Here is a 15,795-nt window from a genome sequence, read left to right on the forward strand (position 1 = left end):
AAAAAATACCTTAGTAATTGTAGCCTGAACCTTGTCATCTCTAAAACGGAAACTATTTAAAAAAAAAAGATACAATTTTTTATTTACACTGTACAGAAACGATTATGAGACTCCAAAAAAACTCAATATATTCTAAATGTAGTACGTGATAATTATTTTTTTCGTTTCCTCAAGCTTCTTGCTGTCGATAACGGAGATCTCTTGGGTTTAGGTGTATGCTGGAACTGAAAATAATCAAACAATTAATTACTTTTTAAATCTCCAACAGTTATTAGAAGACGTAAGGTAGCACGATGTACACAATTTCACAGACAAACAAACAAGGCGACAACATTACAGAGATAGAAATAATTTGAATTGCAAATAAATCAGTTTATTATAAAAAATAAATAAATAAAAATAACTTCGAATGTATCACGTGTTTAGCTTAATCAATGACCACTTTTAGATACCTCAGTCGGTTCAACATCTACAACGGCATCCTCATTTGGTGCGAAGAGCTTCTTTTTTCTTGTCTTTCGCTTTTCCGTCGAAGGGATTGTCGCTGGTGGTGGTAGAGCCGTGCGTCTGGTTACTCTCCTGAAAAGAAAAATATGAGTGCTCCGTTGGCGATTGCAGAAAAAAAACTGAACAGCGGATGCATGAGGATCTACTTGATTTATACTCACTTAGACTCTGAGCCAGACAATTCAATAACCGGTATATTATCAGTAGCGACAGTGAGCACATTGTTTCTCCCTTTTCTTCGTGACGAGCGCACAGCATACTCTGTTTCATCATCATCCGATGTATCGGGCATGGTTTCTTCATTTTCCTTCATCGAATCGGACTTCTTCAACTGTCGAAAGGCATCAGATGACCTCGATTATTGCCATGTACAGTATTTTATAAGCGATTTAATCCAAAAGCTAGCCAAGTGTTTTTGGATATTAATTTGGCAATTACTGGATGCAATTTTTTTCTCATATAGCAACAGTCGGACGTGTTGTCTTATTTTCAAGACACAGCACTCCTCGAACTAGCTGAGCGCAGTTGGGTAATTGCAGGGACAATTGAAGAAAAAAAAACTTGACATTGAAGTACAGAGTTAAATTATTGAGACAGAATAAATCTTTGGCGACTCACTTTGTCCTGCATTTGCTCGAGGAGACTGGTCTTAGCCCTAAGGTCTTCTTTTAATTTTCTAATCTCCTCTTTATGCGGAGTCGGTGTTGATTGTCTTAAAAACAGTTCCTGGAACCTCGCCACCTAATCAATAATTCTACACGTCAAAATCTGATAATACAAGATTTTACTTTCTACTTTTATTGTTTTCTCATTTTCATGGCATAGAATGAACTGAGTTAATACTAAAAATACCAAATTGAGGAAATCTACCACATGCTGACTACGTACCCCTTTTGATCATGCCACATAACAGAAAATAATTAGCTGCGCAACGACAGTTATCATACCTCTCTTTTATTTCTGACCCCATCTTCTTGAAGTTGTTTTACCAATGCCTCATATCGCTGAATAGTTTCGTCTCTGTTTTTACTGAAAGCTTCCATCTCCCGCTCTTGTTGTTCAAGCTTTTGCTTCATTTCGTCAATAGTCACTCTTAGCCGTTCGTTATCAGCTTGCCTACTCTCCGCACCCTCCTGTAGCAGAGCTAGATAAGTTGCGTTTTGTTCAAAAGTCGCCACCTGCATCTCCAATCTTTCTATCTTTGCTTTGGATATTTTTTCCAAACTTTTTAGAGCCACTTCGGACTGGGCAAGAGCATCTTGAGTCTTGGCTAATTCTCGCAATGCAGTTTTCAACTCCTTTTCCATTTCTGAATCACGTGAGTTCGATCGGATCAAGCCTTTCATTTCTACAAACGATGGAATTTGCCGTCAGGTAAGGTCACAAATAAAGACTAAATAACTTTGATGTGAAATAGAAAAATGAATAAATACCTTTTTGCAGCAATATTATTTCATTTTCTTTATCTTTTTCGCGGCTAATCGATGCTTGTAATTCACTCTCCAAAGTCATTAATTTCGAGCCGTATTCATCTAGTTGTACTAATAAATCCGCTTTCTCCGCTTCACATATTTTTAATTGATCGCCAAGTGCAGCGACTTTTTTCTTTAAATCTTCCATTTCCGAAAGGTTGTCCTCGAGTTTTTGAATCCTCAGAATATGCGCTTCCAAAAGCTAAAAAAGTTTAAAAACCTTTTTTTTTATGTAACCAAATAAATAGAATATATGTATACGTGATCACAACGCACCTGGACCTGAATGTCGTATCTTTCTTCGGCAATGGAAAGATCTTGTTCCAATTTTTTTATGTGATTTTTGTGTCCCAGGGAGCACTGAAAAATGTAAATAAAAATAACTTACAGACAATGTAGGCGAATTCGCCGTTACTCATTAGAAATTTTCTTGATGTTTTACCTCTGCCGATATATTCTGTAACTTCTTGACTGTCTCAGATAACTCATTTTCTAACAAATTAATTTTAACTGCTCTTTCTTGCAATGCCTAGAGAAATTATTCAACAGTTCAATCGTTTCAAAAATATAATTCAGTTCAAGAATATATTTGAACGATTTTCCATATAACAAATTTGAAGAATCTCACCTGCGAGTATTCTTTATCCTTGGTATCTTTTTCTCGGCAATAGTTTTGTAGTTCTTCAATCTTATTTTCATCTAGTGTTACTTTTTCTGACAAAGCAGTATTTGCCTGTTTCAATTCTTCCAACTGCTTCGTAGCATCTATAACTTTTTCCATGAAGCTTTGCAGCTCGTTTTCAACCAGACTTAAAGATTTTTTACACTCGATATTCTCCCGTTCGCTGGCTTCTAGAGAAGCGTGTAACAAATGCAATCGCTGCTCTGCATCGCTTAATTTTTCATTTAGTTTCTTTTCTTGCTGTTTTCGAACCGATTGAATTCAAAGTTTGAATAATGACATGTCATCAGATCAGTTATCATTCATATTAGTTTTAATGACGATGTTAAAAGTTAGGGGAATCAACTTACCAAGGTTTCCGATAAATACTGCGCTTTGAGATCATTGTGTTTTGTTTTTAGTTGTGTTGGTTTTTCCCTGACTATTTCGTCATCAGACTTTTCATTAGTATTGCTGCTAGGTCCCACTTCGTTGCTTGCAATCGTACCTGAGAGTGCGTCGTCTTCTGTCTTATCATTATTCAGCACAAAATCGTGTTCGCTGTCAAGAATTTCTGTTTTGACGGTGACTAAGTTTTGCGTTTCAGTCGATTCAACAGCAGGAACATCCAACTGAACATCTTTGGCTGCAGCCAATCTTTCATCCAACAGTTTTTTCAGTTCTGCATTCTCGTTGAGCAGCACCAAATTATTAGCAGCTGCCTTGCTCCACTTGTCTTCGTAGGTTTGTGCCTTTTCTTCGGCAAAGGCCAACTGCTTGGCACAAACTTCGAGCTTGTCCTCGAGGTTTTCGACAGTCTTTGTGCTTTCGGCCAAACATAAATTAGTATGCTCTATTTGATCGGAAAGGTCAGATATCGTTTCCGATGCCTCAATCAGTTCTTGATCTTTCTTCTTCAAAGATTCCTCTAGTTTTGATTCAACTGCAGTTGCTTGCAGCCACTCGGCTTTTGCTTCGTTCAAATATTTTTTCAACAACTGGATGAGATAGAACAGATTACATGCATTGTAATTAATGACCACATAGATAATATCCTTTGGTTTACAAAAAAGTATTGTGAAAAAAGTTTTATACCTTGATCTGATCATCCCGAGTTGATAACTGTTTATTGAGCTCTTCAACGATCTGCGCTGGTCCCTCTCCACAACCGATATCGTTCTGAGCAGCGATTAGAAGGTTTTTGTAATTTGTTAAATCTTTTTGTACCAGAGAAAGTTTTGAGGCATTATGGTTATTTTCAATGATAAGTTTTTCATTGGATTCACGAACTTCCTTCAAGGACTTTTTCAAAGATTCAACTTTGGCTACGAGTTGAACATTCTCGGCTTCAAGTTCTTCTAAATTCAATTCGGAATCTAGTTCATCATCGGAATCATTGCAGCTTCGTTTTTTTTTAACCAAATTGTTCAATTTTTCTTTATAATAATTCTCCACTTGCTGGACCGACCATTCGAGCATGTCTTCTTGCTGTTCTTCTACATCTTGTAATCGGTTCCTAAAATTCAGTGATAAATTAAACACGATCAATACTTGAAGATTACAGTTCATAAGAGACAGACGTACGAACATACTTGAAGTTGGTCTCAAGGTCGTTCATCATTGTGGTATAGACTTTTGAGAGTTCTTGCCGGATCTTGAAGTCTGATGTTAGAGCCGAACTTTTCAGCTTTACTATTTCTTTCTTCAACTCCTCATTCTCTCTCACGAGTTCATCATAGTCTTCGGCATAGATATATTCAGCCTGATCTACGTCGACAGAACTCTCTTGCGAGGCTATCAGGAAGAAGGGGCAAGAATTACAAACAGTAAAATTATGTGCTAATCTCACCACTCTACTCACCTATACTTTCTAAATCCGTGACATCCCAGTCAGTAACAGTCTTTATACTTTGCGATACCATCAGGGAGAATCGAGATGTCGAAGCTTTCCTTTTAACACGGGTTACTGGTTCTACAATTATGTGTTTGGCGATTGCAGAAAAGTTTAGAACGTTCTGAGTTTCGACGTACAAATTAGGAACGGGATTAACATTCACGATTAAGGCGATATGCTCTTTTCCTGACAAAGCGCATTGAAATAGTCTTGTGAGTTTTGACTCTCTGAATGGACCTACTAGCCCTTGTTTCAGATTCATCGACTGTCCTTGAAAAATAGATTTCAAACACCTCCCTAGGACTAAAAGACTAGTGTTTATATTTTGAGCCTCTTTCAAACGATCCCCTGCATTTAATGTCTTTTTTAGTCGCTCTGAACCTGCCAGATCGCAGAATGAGAACCTGAAATGAATTATTATCTGTTACGGATGGATGTTCTTAATATTATCGAGTTGTATTCGGTATCACAAGATATTTCCCATAAATTTATGGCGTTAAACTCACGTGCTGACTTCTACATTGGTGGGTGAATTTTCTTTATGATATTTAAGCAATTTAATAGTGAAAATGCAATGAGACCGAGAGCTTCGTGCATTCAAAGCAGTGGCAGCCACTTTCAAATTGTACTGTCCAACCATCAGCAGCTGGTAAGCTTCTGAGCCTGAATTAACACAGACCATTTTTAGGCCTTTAATGTAGGCTTTGCCGCTTCTATCTGTTGCCAGTTTTAGAGATATTTTTTTTTCTTGGCAGTCATTTGACAGTAGATCATAAATACTTTCGTTATATATCTCAGCAAATGAGACCCAAACTGAATAACTGGCATTGCTGGTATCGCTGGTGCGCAATGGCGACTCATCCTGTAGAAGTTGCTGCATACTTCTGTAAGCTTGAATGTATTGGTTCTTATCCACTGAGCCAAAGGACAGGAGTTTCGTTTTCAACTCCATTTCATATGCTCGGTCGTTTGCGTTTAGACTGACAACTTCTGTATTATATAGTGGTTTGTAGCAAGGCGTTGATCTTGGACTTAAATTACTGAAGACAAATTCCAAGGCTCGAGGAATTATTCCTGGGGAAGAAGTATTTCCTTGTAGAGTGTAAGATTTACCTGCATTGGTTGTACCTGAAAAAAATCTCTCATCACATTATGTTCCAATAAAATTTCTACAGCATATTCTCTCATTTCCGAATCCTCAGCTGCTCACCATAGCTCATCACAGTTCCACTTTGCCCACTGAGAAAATCTACCATCTGCTGTTTTATTGCTGATTCAAAAAGCTGCAGCTGTGTTGTTTCTGGACCAAATGTAGAAGTAAAGGTAAACTTTCTTGACACAGTTTCGTTGCCTTTAGGTTTTCTAAGTGCACTAGCATTGGAGTCTATGACAGGAATTTTAGTCAGCAAGGTAGTCGAATTCAAAAGTATATAGGCTCGTTGTTGCTCCTCGGTAAGTTTCATCTTTGGGGGGAATGGCCGCATCCTTAAATATACTTTAATTGTTTGAGGCAAACTTTGGAGCGAAGCTATAGATGAGCATTTCCCAGACGATTCAAGTTCTTCATCCTCAAAGAGAGACACAAGATTCCGCTTGGAATTCTCTGCGGGAATCTTGAACTGCCCAAAGGCCAAGATGCTCGGGTCCCTTCCATTGACAAACGACTGTTCCAATTCACAACTTTGGTTGATGGATGGCCTGATCGATGCCAGGGTATCCTCCATCTATGAAATTGCGAACCCAACTGGCGTAATTTTCAATTTTCTTCTTTCGAAACATGGTTATCAACAAGGACATGATTGAGTAAATGACAGGGGAATGGAAAACACGTGTTGCACGAAGAGGGATTTACAAAAATCAGTGAGCTCAGCTTAGATCTATTTATAAAGCTAATGATGGGCAATCTTGGAAACGTCTCTTACCTCAAATTTTCATCCAATCTGTAGTGTTGTTTCAACATATAAATTGAACCAGGGACAAGTAGCTTCGCAAAACCGTTAAAACACTGAGCGTTATGTTTGAACCATTATGGTTTGAAATTTTCAACCAATCAGAACTATTACAAAGGGGTAAGCCGCCACAAACGCTGCTGAGGCGAACAATGTAACCCTGAAGTCAGCCAAGCCGCCACCTCCACGCTAAATCCGCGCATCTGAGAAATGCGCCAAATTTAAAGCTAGATGAGTACGAAAACAATACGAACGTTGACTGATTAACTGAACATTTGTACAACGTTCGAACCGATAAATGATTTTTTATTCAGCTTGAAAGTGTAAACATTAATAATAACCAATCTTCATGCGTAGAATAAAATGCAGGAGACGGCAACGTAAGTGACCAATGCGTAACTTAGTACAGAAATGAATATTTTAATCAATTGGTGAACGATAATGATTTCCATGTAGAATAAACTGTGACAAATTCTACTGAATGTAAACCACCGTAGAACTGATTTGACGGCTGATGGTGGCACAGAAGTTTCTAGCCAAATTAAGGTGATTATTAGAAACGGTAGAACGATCTCTAAATCGCTACGATGAACTGATCTTATACGATCTATGTCCGGGTGTCCACCCCCCGTGGGATCCAAAATCACTCCTGGTTCTGCAACGAAGATTCTATCCGATTCGCTGTGAATCACCTGAGATTTATAACGTGCAATTTTTATTCATTTTTATTTTATTTACATTACAGAGTAAGCTTTTGATGTAATTGATACTGACTTTTCTGTGTACTCGAAGTCGCCCTGTGTACCAAGTAAAAATCATCATTTTCACAATCAAAATATATGACCACCAAACATAGGCCAACCACGATTCGGTCTCCATTTCGCTTGATTAGAATGTAGCGACTTCGGATGCACGAGGTTTTGCAAGTTTCGTTTCCAGAAACACGTCTTGCTGACGAAGCCAATTACCTGCAGACTCTGCTATGAAGACTGATAAAAATATTTCATCCAACCGTCCCCGATCACGACATTCAAAGAATCTTAAGTTACTACAGACTGTACGATTCTTCGAATGTAATTTGAAATTGAAATCACCAACGAGATCGAAGATAAGTATGTACAGTCTAGTGATCGACCACGGAATCCATTATTCAAAAGTTTTATAAATTCGAGCACAGAGAATAAAGTTTTATTTTACACATAAAACTTAAAACCATCAACTTCTGGAAATCATAAATTATTGTTAAGTTAATTATCGAAGAGAAAATTGAAAGTCTAATTGATAACTTACTTTTTCCAGAGGTATTTTATACCAAAGCACTGTAGGGTTGAGCTACGCAATGCGATAACGCCTGGTAGTTCTTAAAGTTTGAATAAAATATGATATCTATTTCATGAATAATTCGAATTTGTATACTGAAACACTTCGAGTTAGAAAAAATGCATACAGCAGCTATTATAACGCAAGCAAATCGGATCTATAGATCGTTCTCATAAATCTTCCCTAGGTTCTTCACTCGACCTCAACTACGAACCGTTGAACATTTCTTGGAGAAAAATTACCTTACCATAAATTCATACGAATCAATTTTGAAATCATATTCATTGTTTTCTAACCGATTGTGAATATCAGTAAAATTTAAATTCTTAATACTATAGTAAAGAAACTCTGTTACGCACTTTCGGGAACGGGACGCCATTCTGTCAACATTTTTCTGATGACCTTCGCCCTGAAAGGGTCAGAAATTTGATAAGCGCCGCTACTTTGTCAAGTCTTATAACTATCTATTATTATCAATTGTTATCGTTGAAACGTCCGAATCAACAAATTCTCTATGGTCAAATTTAATGGTCAACAATATCTGTAGGCCGCCAAACTCTGTTTCATCACCTAAGCGCGAAAACCTCCCAAATTTCAAATCAGCTGGACTATCAATTTATCAACGGATGGCAGCAGATGATAGCTGGACTTAAGAATAATGATAGATAATTAGGCTTCGCAACAGGATAAGAAAGTCGGTATAATGACACCTTACTCAAGTATTATTACCGTGTCCCATTGTGGGAGTAGGTTATGTAACAGTATATGTATGTTGCTCCAGTACACAGAAGGGGTTCAGTCCTTATCTGGTCGACTATCTCTTTGATTTTCTCAATCTAAAGACGTTGTAACTATCGTGAACGAAGATAGTTCAGCTCGAAGATGCCAGTCATTTTCCAATTCTGATCTTGTGTAGTAATGATGCTGCGTAAAGTCCATTTCTCTAAGAAACTCATTAACGCTGTATTTCTATCAACGGAGTCTGCCACCTCCACAATTCAGCAGCCTTCACTAAAAGTAAGGTTGAAAAATATTACTCATACATTTCTCTCTTATCACAGTTGATGCTCCATCAGATGTCTCTTTGTGCTATTACAGTTACAAAGATTCAGGCAACGATTGAAGAATGACGCCAGTAGCAGTATTCTTACGGATAGTTTTGGCAGACATCACACCTATTTGAGAATATCTCTGACGGAACGTTGTAACTTGAGATGTGAGCAAAAAAACTTAGGACAAGGGACGTTTGCTGTAAAAGAAATTTTGTTAAATTAATCCGGTAATAACATTTTTCTAGGTACATACTGCATGCCTGCAGAAGGTGTGACATTGACCAAGAGAGAAGGAATATTAACAACGGATGAAATTTGTAAAATCGCAAATGTTTTTGTTCAGGAAGGTGTACAGAAAATCCGCCTTACCGGTGGCGAGCCAACAGTGCGTAAAGACATTGTCGACATTATTGGTGGGTAATATGAAAATTTGAAACTTGCTTGTGTGACGCTAGAACTAGAAGAAAACCACTTCACAGCTGTACTCTATCCTTTAATAGGTCGTTTGAAGGAACTCGATGGATTAAAACATTTGGCAATAACGACTAATGGATTGACGCTTACAAGACAGCTACCGGCTCTCCAGAGGGCCGGTCTCGATGGGCTTAATATTTCCTTAGACACCCTCAAGGAAGAACGTTTTGAAAAGTTCACCAGACGGAAAGGATGGAACAGAGTTATGGCAGCTATTGATTTAGCAGTGCAGCTAGGATATAACCCTGTGAAGGTAGAATACAAAATTATTTCATAATCTTGAATATACTTTGGAAATTTCCAACCACTCTTATTGCTTACATAGATAAACTGTGTCATTATGCGGAATTATAATGACGATGAACTGGTAGAGTTTGTGACGTTTACAAAAGACAGACCAATCGATGTACGCTTCATCGAGTACATGCCATTTTCTGGCAACCAGTGGCAAGAAAATAGAATGGTTTCCTTCCAAGATATGAAGAGCATAATAAGAGAAGTTTATCCTGAATTTGGGGCGCTTAGAAATGGGCCCAATGATACTTCAAAGGTATACCACAATATCATGATCACATTTTCACATACTTTTCTAAGATAGTTCAATGTTCAAAAAATTTTCATAGGCGTATAAAGTACCTGGATTTGTGGGACAGGTGGGTTTCATTACCTCGATGAGCGAGCATTTTTGTAGTTCGTGTAACAGATTACGCATTACTGCAGATGGTAACTTGAAAGTATGCCTCTTTGAAGGGAAGGGTGAAATTTCATTGAGAGATGCCTTGAGGAGCGGAGCTTCTGAAGCATATTTAAAAGAAATTATTGGTACAGCTGTGTCACGTAAAAAGAAACAACACGCAGGTAGGTTGTCTCATCCAAAATAGGATGAAAAAAGAAATTCTAGAGTAACACTAATCTAGCGATAACGTTTCCGCCAAATATGTTACAGGGATGTTCAATCTTTCCCAGATGGAGAATAGACCGATGATTTTGATCGGCGGTTAATTGGAGGCAAGTGAAGTAGCCAGTCTTTGTTTCATTTCATCAAAAAGACGTTATCGCTAAATTAACCACATGAATTTATAAAAATTCTCGTTCCTTGTACAATGATTTCATCATCAATCCAGACACGACGGTATTCAAATTTTTGTATCGATTACAGATTCCCCACCAAAACACACATACTTGAAAAGGCATAATAATCGTCCTGACTGCTTAAAGTTCCAAATAAGTAACCGCGCGAAAAAAGGCAATTCTAAAACAATCGGTGCAATCCGACAATACTCTACATTGACTCATGTGGACACAAAAAGTGGAAAAGCGAGCATGGTGGACGTGGGTGAAAAAAAAATAAGTAAAAGACTAGCCAAGGCGAGGGGAATGGTCAGCGTGGGACCAACTATTTGTAGATTGATAAAAGAAAATAATTTAAAAAAGGGAGACGTATTAACGGTCGCACAACTGGCAGGAATAATGGCTGCAAAACGTACTTCTGACCTGATACCCCTTTGCCATCCTTTGGCTTTAAATTACATAGATGTTCGTCTGACGCTGGACGAAAATCTATTCACAGTGGAAATTGAATCAGAAGTTCGATGTACCGGACAAACAGGTGTAGAAATGGAAGCATTAGCCGCTGTTAGTGTGGCTGCTTTAACTATATATGATATGTGTAAGTCGGTGAGCCCTGCATATGCTATGGTGATATCTGATATTTGCTTGGTCTCTAAAATCGGAGGTTGTAAAGGCAATTTTGACAGAACAGATTCTGAGACTCATGAATAAAATTAGACGAACAACAATCTATTTTACACCAGTTCTCTCTATCGTCATCTGTTGTCGTTCCTTACATAATAATGGTTTTAAACATCGACACTACTAGTTATTCCAATTTTTCAGAAATGGATTACGTGGCTTCAAAATTCTGAATACAGTTGGCTTGAATTTTATATTCATGTGTAAAATCATCCCGCGTATAGGTCACAAATTATAAAATTTATACTGAAAATTATTGATGACTCTGTCTAATAAATTATATGAATGAATATACGTTTTTTGTTGAACGTCATGCATCTATGTATATTTTTATACGTGAACGTTATACTTTATGTTAAATTGTTATATATTTTATGGGACAATAAAAAATTTCTTTAAAGGTTGGTGAACATGAACTTGTTTATACAGTTGTAAAAATATCCCCTTGCACACATCAGCACATCTGTTACTTCAAACTCGAGAAAAAGTGAATTTTTTTACGAGCTTCTACCGTGAAATAAATTTTTAATGATATACCTTGCTTTGATCTATACATCTAATGCAGATCACGATAATTTTCGTTTCGTTGGTTCCTCGTGCACACGAACATGCAATGTCGATCGAGGCCCGCACTTCCATACATCTCCTGCCTTATCCAAAATACTTGCACTAGCTGTCACTTGATATTGTCCACCACTTCCACTACTGCTACCACTGCCACTGCTACCGCTACTGCAGACACTAGACGATAGCGCAGGGCTTCCTAATGAGAGAAGGAATTCGCACGCAAAGAAATCCCGATGAGGTATAACCGTCTGTTGTAGTTCGTTGGTATTAGTATCCTATAATGAAAAATAATTTCAAGTTACTCAAATTTCCAGACAAATTTTCACAGACTAGAGAAATGAACATAGGAAAATTTAATAGATTCTTACCTTCTGATCTGTATTTATCTTAGATGGGGGAGCAGTTGAGATTGATATGCAGACAGCAGCAACGGACCGAAAGAGAGATGCTCGTCTACCGTGTCTCAATACCCCTTCAACCTTAAGAGCGAGTTGGCTTCCTTGGGGTACAGAAACGGGCTCACCAAGAACTCGTGGTTGAGGTGAAACTGAGAGTTTAACACTTGTTGCCTGTAAAGCCTGAAAGAAGTAGCGAGGCAAAGGAAGTCTCACTTTACCACCGGCTAACAGAGTCACTTGTGCCACCAAACAACCAACTCGAACGTGACTTATAGCTCCACCTTCTCCATCCATTGTGCACGAGGGAGCTAGTCGATATACCTCCGTACAACACCGCGCCAATTGCCTCATCTCAACAGAACTACCAAAATTAAATTCCGTTTCATTTGGTTGACACATTACCGCTCCCGCACCACCGCAGACTCGTTCCACACTGTTTGCCATTAAACGACACATTTCTTGTAAGCTACATTATTTTTGTTAAGGTTTCAGCAATAAGTGAGAATGGTCAATTCGCATAAAAGTAGACAGCAAATGTTTTGTGCAAACTTTGCGTCAAAAGGATACGCCCGAATGTTAGCAAGGGATCCTGGATCGGCATCAAAGGCAGATTGGTAAAGTTTCTGATAGTTTTCTGCACAATTCTTCAAATCCTTCGCAGACTTTCTTAACTGAAAATTGATTTTATTATATTTTAAAATATGTGAAGACTGGCACTGAAAAATTTGTTTAATCAATAAATCTATTCGTTAGAAGTACGAGACAAAGAAATTAACTGTTTCATGATTACCTGTGGAGTGACACGTCCGAAACGTTGCAAATCGTCTCTAGTAGCTAGTACAACGGTAGCAGCGATCGCCGGCGGTGGAGCGGTGCAGAGAGATCTGAAAATAAGAAATTTCAACCAGATAAAAATTGTAACTTGTTCAAATTCAATCGGATCTTCTATCAGGCTAAATATTTACCTGCAAGAATGTAACAGTTGTATTATACACTGAAGAAACTCGCAACGTAGTTTGGAATATTCGCTGGCAAACTGCAAACTGCGCAGGGGCGTACTAGCTGCTTTAAGCGACGCACAGGCACTTGCATAGCGTGCTATTGCTCCATTCAATCTTTCCACAGTGCCGAGCTTCTTGTTGCCTTCTCCTTGTTCTGCTTCCTCCCTAATAATTGACATATTTCAGATGTAAGCAGATGTAGAAGAATGCAGAAATGTCGTTCACCCTACCCTCATAGCAATACGATAGCTACACTCTACTTACATGAGATGGCTTTCGGCACTGCTAACCAAGTGCAAGCCGGATAACCAAAAATGAAGTTGTTCAGAGGCTACGGTTTCCTTCAGCCTCTTAAATATCTTGGTAGCTACTCCGTGATGACCGTACCTCGCAGCGCTACGAGCGATACGATATTTTGCCCACCCATCCACATTGACCACTACTTTTTCAACTGCCTTTAAACATTCTACATTCCATTCATATCCACCCGCTACTGTTTGAAATAGCAAAGTGCAGAGCATCACCTTTGTGAAATGAAATTATAATATAGCTACCTAAATCATCGATGTTCATTCTCCATGAAAATATCGAGAGTAGCAAATTTTACCTTTGTATGAACGTGAGACGATTGCTGAATCTTTGACAAAATGTCTGGAAGAAGTGGAAGCAGTGCATTTTCTCCAAGACTGCCGATAGCGCCGAGAGCTTCGCACAGTGCAATGGTCTGACCTTGTCCTTGCCCTCCATCGGGATTAGCGTTTATTAAAGTTGAGCCAATGGCGTCGACGAAAAGTGGACAATGTTTTTGATTGGCTTCGCATAACTTTACCGTTGATTTTAAACAAACTTTCAATTGACGTAAATGACTTTCGTCGACAGCCAGCAACACGATTAAGGATTCAAGACAACATACTATCCCAGATTCATTATACGCCACCAATCCCTCCTCGTAGCTGATTCACGAGTAAAAAAAATACTGTAATAATATACGTAAAATGCTAGTATTTTAGTTTATCTGAAAAGTTTTGCCTACCAGTAACAAGCTACTCGAGCAAGAATCGTGACTGCTCTGACAGCCACCGAGAGATCAGGGGAATAACACGCGTTTACGCACAGGCAGAGCAGAGGACTGTCCTTTTCCATGTTTGCATCGCAAGTCACTGCACTCTGGCTTAGTACCTGTAAACACAACGACAAATAGTTAACGTCAAAAGACAACAAAAGACGCTAAAAAACTTGACGAAAAGTATGTGTAGAAAATAAATAGAACAAACCTCTATAACGTCCAAGGTTCTGATGAGAAGACCGGAGTTGACACTTCCATCTTGTAACAGCGTAGTCGTACTATCTAGAACAAAGATCAAGTCATACTACGACTATTCAATTTTACCTAATTCCAATTAAAAAAGATCGTAGAGAATTTTTTTGAATCACCAACCGATTAGGCTAGTGAGCGCTCCCTGAGGCCAGAGATGAGCACCCCTTCTAGCAAGGGAATGCAGAAGATCAAGAGCATGGCGTTTTATAGAAGCTCTTGGATCATCATGTAAGTAGCGTAGGAGTAAGGCAACTTGTCCCGGAACATCTACCAAAGTGGCAGAAGCAAGTGTAGTCAGGGCGCTCAAGGTTACCCTGACAAACTCAACTGCTGGATAACTACCCAGTAATTCCATGCACAGTTCATTAACCTGGAAAAAAAAAAATTTTATTCCACCGCAACGATAATTTGATCATCTAAAGTACCAGAGTTCAAAGAAAATTATACCATTGAAGCTGTTGAAGTATCGTGATGCATGTACTGCAGAATTGGTATTAACTGTAATTTCATGGTGGCAGGTGTGGCTTGTCCTCTAATCATATCAGAAATTTTACTACACATTGATACAGCAAAGAGCTTCGATTGAGCGGCAAACATTTGTGCTGCATATATCGCAGCCTCTACTTCCACAGAATCATGGGAATCCAACGACCTCCGTATGCTATGATGTACCTTAATACAAAACATTAAGGAATTAAGAAGCCTGGTCAGAAATATAATTCAAAGGAATTATTCGATAAAATAAAGAAATCTCAACAAGTAGAAATGAATACCTGCTGCCTTTCAGGAATTATCCCAGCCACACTCCCCAGAGTACGTAAGGTGAGAGCCCTAGCAACTGGGTCGTTTGAATGGATAACACTAAATATACGTCTGACAAATTCGTCGACATTTAATATTTTATCCAAGTGTTTTTCACTTTGTTGACAAACTCTGAGTACCCAAACTCTGAGGAAATTACTACCGATGCGAAAAACATCAGCAAGTTTCAGCAACGATGAGTTGATGAGGATAGGAAATGGGTATTTCTCAAATAGCCGTGGAAAGCGTACAATGGCCTCGCATTGTTCACCAATTTTATTTGATCGCAGGCCTGAAATGAAGATTTATCATGAAAATTGATACCATCAAAGAATGATAATTCAGACAACATTTGGATTATACCTTTATCTAACTCGATGAGAGCTGAATTGGCATCTTGCTCTGGCTCTCCCAACCCTGTATCATTAAAGACGTTCATTGTGATGCCAATCAGAAAATGAATTTAATCATAACCGTCTTCTTTTGCAAATGTTTAGACCATTTAAAGTTGCGCGAATAAATTACAACAGCAATAGAATCTGTAATTTCAAGCAAGTGATTATACGTATATGTACTGAGGACTTCTCAAAAAACATTAATAATAAGCATAATAATAATCAGAGAATACG

At 38.3% G+C, this 15,795-nt stretch overlaps 4 protein-coding genes across 10 annotated transcripts; 1 reads left to right on the forward strand and 3 right to left on the reverse strand.

Moving 5' to 3' along the window:
* Positions 1-55: 55 nt before the first annotated feature.
* On the reverse strand, positions 56-6,773 carry LOC105690734 (kinesin-like protein KIF20A). 2 transcript variants are annotated; one of them, XM_012408799.3, is made up of 16 exons: positions 6,457-6,765; positions 5,745-6,258; positions 5,041-5,662; positions 4,502-4,938; positions 4,233-4,434; positions 3,736-4,156; positions 3,012-3,638; positions 2,608-2,901; positions 2,422-2,508; positions 2,256-2,339; positions 1,941-2,181; positions 1,455-1,855; positions 1,126-1,248; positions 669-838; positions 453-579; positions 56-224 (listed from the first exon to the last, which is right to left on the reverse strand). In XM_012408799.3, the coding sequence occupies exons 2-16, from the start codon at positions 6,256-6,258 to the stop codon at positions 153-155; spliced, it is 4,422 nt and encodes a 1,473-aa protein (XP_012264222.2). In that variant the 5' UTR covers positions 6,457-6,765; the 3' UTR covers positions 56-152. The 2 variants fall into 2 exon arrangements, with proteins under 2 accessions (XP_012264222.2, XP_048512520.1); XM_048656563.1 differs by lacking the exon at positions 1,126-1,248 and having other exon boundaries at positions 6,457-6,773.
* On the reverse strand, positions 6,773-7,958 carry LOC105690737 (prostaglandin E synthase-like). 2 transcript variants are annotated; one of them, XM_020855088.2, is made up of 3 exons: positions 7,774-7,958; positions 7,258-7,705; positions 6,773-7,175 (listed from the first exon to the last, which is right to left on the reverse strand). In XM_020855088.2, the coding sequence occupies exons 2-3, from the start codon at positions 7,360-7,362 to the stop codon at positions 6,831-6,833; spliced, it is 450 nt and encodes a 149-aa protein (XP_020710747.2). In that variant the 5' UTR covers positions 7,363-7,705; positions 7,774-7,958; the 3' UTR covers positions 6,773-6,830. The 2 variants fall into 2 exon arrangements, with proteins under 2 accessions (XP_020710747.2, XP_012264227.2); XM_012408804.3 differs by having other exon boundaries at positions 7,258-7,958.
* Positions 7,959-8,355: 397 nt separating this feature from the next.
* On the forward strand, positions 8,356-11,497 carry LOC105690736 (molybdenum cofactor biosynthesis protein 1). Of its 2 annotated transcripts, none has more exons than XM_012408802.3 (8): positions 8,356-8,497; positions 8,585-8,820; positions 8,902-9,019; positions 9,101-9,268; positions 9,356-9,582; positions 9,655-9,879; positions 9,953-10,187; positions 10,489-11,497. In XM_012408802.3, exons 2-8 carry the CDS (start codon positions 8,722-8,724, stop codon positions 11,109-11,111), a joined length of 1,695 nt encoding a protein of 564 aa, XP_012264225.2. In that variant the 5' UTR covers positions 8,356-8,497; positions 8,585-8,721; the 3' UTR covers positions 11,112-11,497. The 2 variants fall into 2 exon arrangements, with proteins under 2 accessions (XP_012264225.2, XP_012264226.1); XM_012408803.3 differs by lacking the exon at positions 8,356-8,497 and adding an exon at positions 10,276-10,337 and having other exon boundaries at positions 8,679-8,820; positions 10,489-10,666.
* LOC105690735 (integrator complex subunit 7) lies at positions 9,167-15,772 on the reverse strand. 4 transcript variants are annotated; one of them, XR_007278840.1, is made up of 16 exons: positions 15,530-15,772; positions 15,139-15,458; positions 14,813-15,037; positions 14,486-14,735; positions 14,322-14,395; positions 14,081-14,226; positions 13,655-14,000; positions 13,312-13,571; positions 13,012-13,212; positions 12,837-12,930; positions 12,614-12,717; positions 12,017-12,512; positions 11,619-11,923; positions 9,966-10,121; positions 9,651-9,797; positions 9,167-9,574 (listed from the first exon to the last, which is right to left on the reverse strand). XR_007278840.1 is itself a non-coding variant. In XM_012408801.3 (13 exons), exons 1-13 carry the CDS (start codon positions 15,603-15,605, stop codon positions 11,648-11,650), a joined length of 2,868 nt encoding a protein of 955 aa, XP_012264224.2. In that variant the 5' UTR covers positions 15,606-15,772; the 3' UTR covers positions 11,483-11,647. The 4 variants fall into 4 exon arrangements, 1 of the variants encoding a protein (XP_012264224.2); XR_007278838.1 differs by having other exon boundaries at positions 9,966-10,124; XR_007278839.1 differs by lacking the exon at positions 9,651-9,797 and having other exon boundaries at positions 9,966-10,124.
* Positions 15,773-15,795: the final 23 nt, after the last annotated feature.

The sequence above is a fragment of the Athalia rosae genome, chromosome 6, assembly GCF_917208135.1.
Source record: "Athalia rosae chromosome 6, iyAthRosa1.1, whole genome shotgun sequence".
NCBI lineage: Eukaryota > Metazoa > Arthropoda > Insecta > Hymenoptera > Athaliidae > Athalia > Athalia rosae.

Bases quoted from the DNA above. Each gene is read 5' to 3' on its own strand.
- LOC105690734 (XM_012408799.3), bottom strand. From the start codon at position 6,258: ATGGAGGATACCCTGGCATCGATCAGGCCATCCATCAACCAAAGTTGT. The intron at 2,509-2,607 runs GTGAGATTCTTC...TAATTTCTCTAG, and splicing joins AGGATAAAGAATACTCGCAG to GCATTGCAAGAAAGAGCAGT. The intron at 225-452 runs GTATCTAAAAGT...GATTATTTTCAG, and splicing joins TAGATGTTGAACCGACTGAG to TTCCAGCATACACCTAAACC.
- LOC105690737 (XM_020855088.2), bottom strand. From the start codon at position 7,362: ATGGAGACCGAATCGTGGTTGGCCTATGTTTGGTGGTCATATATTTTG. The intron at 7,176-7,257 runs GTCAGTATCAAT...TATAAATCTCAG, and splicing joins GACTTCGAGTACACAGAAAA to GTGATTCACAGCGAATCGGA.
- LOC105690736 (XM_012408802.3), top strand. From the start codon at position 8,722: ATGATGCTGCGTAAAGTCCATTTCTCTAAGAAACTCATTAACGCTGTA. The intron at 9,583-9,654 runs GTAGAATACAAA...TTGCTTACATAG, and splicing joins TAGGATATAACCCTGTGAAG to ATAAACTGTGTCATTATGCG. The intron at 10,188-10,488 runs GTAGGTTGTCTC...TATCGATTACAG, and splicing joins TAAAAAGAAACAACACGCAG to ATTCCCCACCAAAACACACA.
- LOC105690735 (XM_012408801.3), bottom strand. From the start codon at position 15,605: ATGAACGTCTTTAATGATACAGGGTTGGGAGAGCCAGAGCAAGATGCC. The intron at 15,459-15,529 runs GTATAATCCAAA...TCTTCATTTCAG, and splicing joins TCTCATCGAGTTAGATAAAG to GCCTGCGATCAAATAAAATT. The intron at 14,001-14,080 runs GTAGGCAAAACT...CTCGTGAATCAG, and splicing joins GCTCGAGTAGCTTGTTACTG to CTACGAGGAGGGATTGGTGG.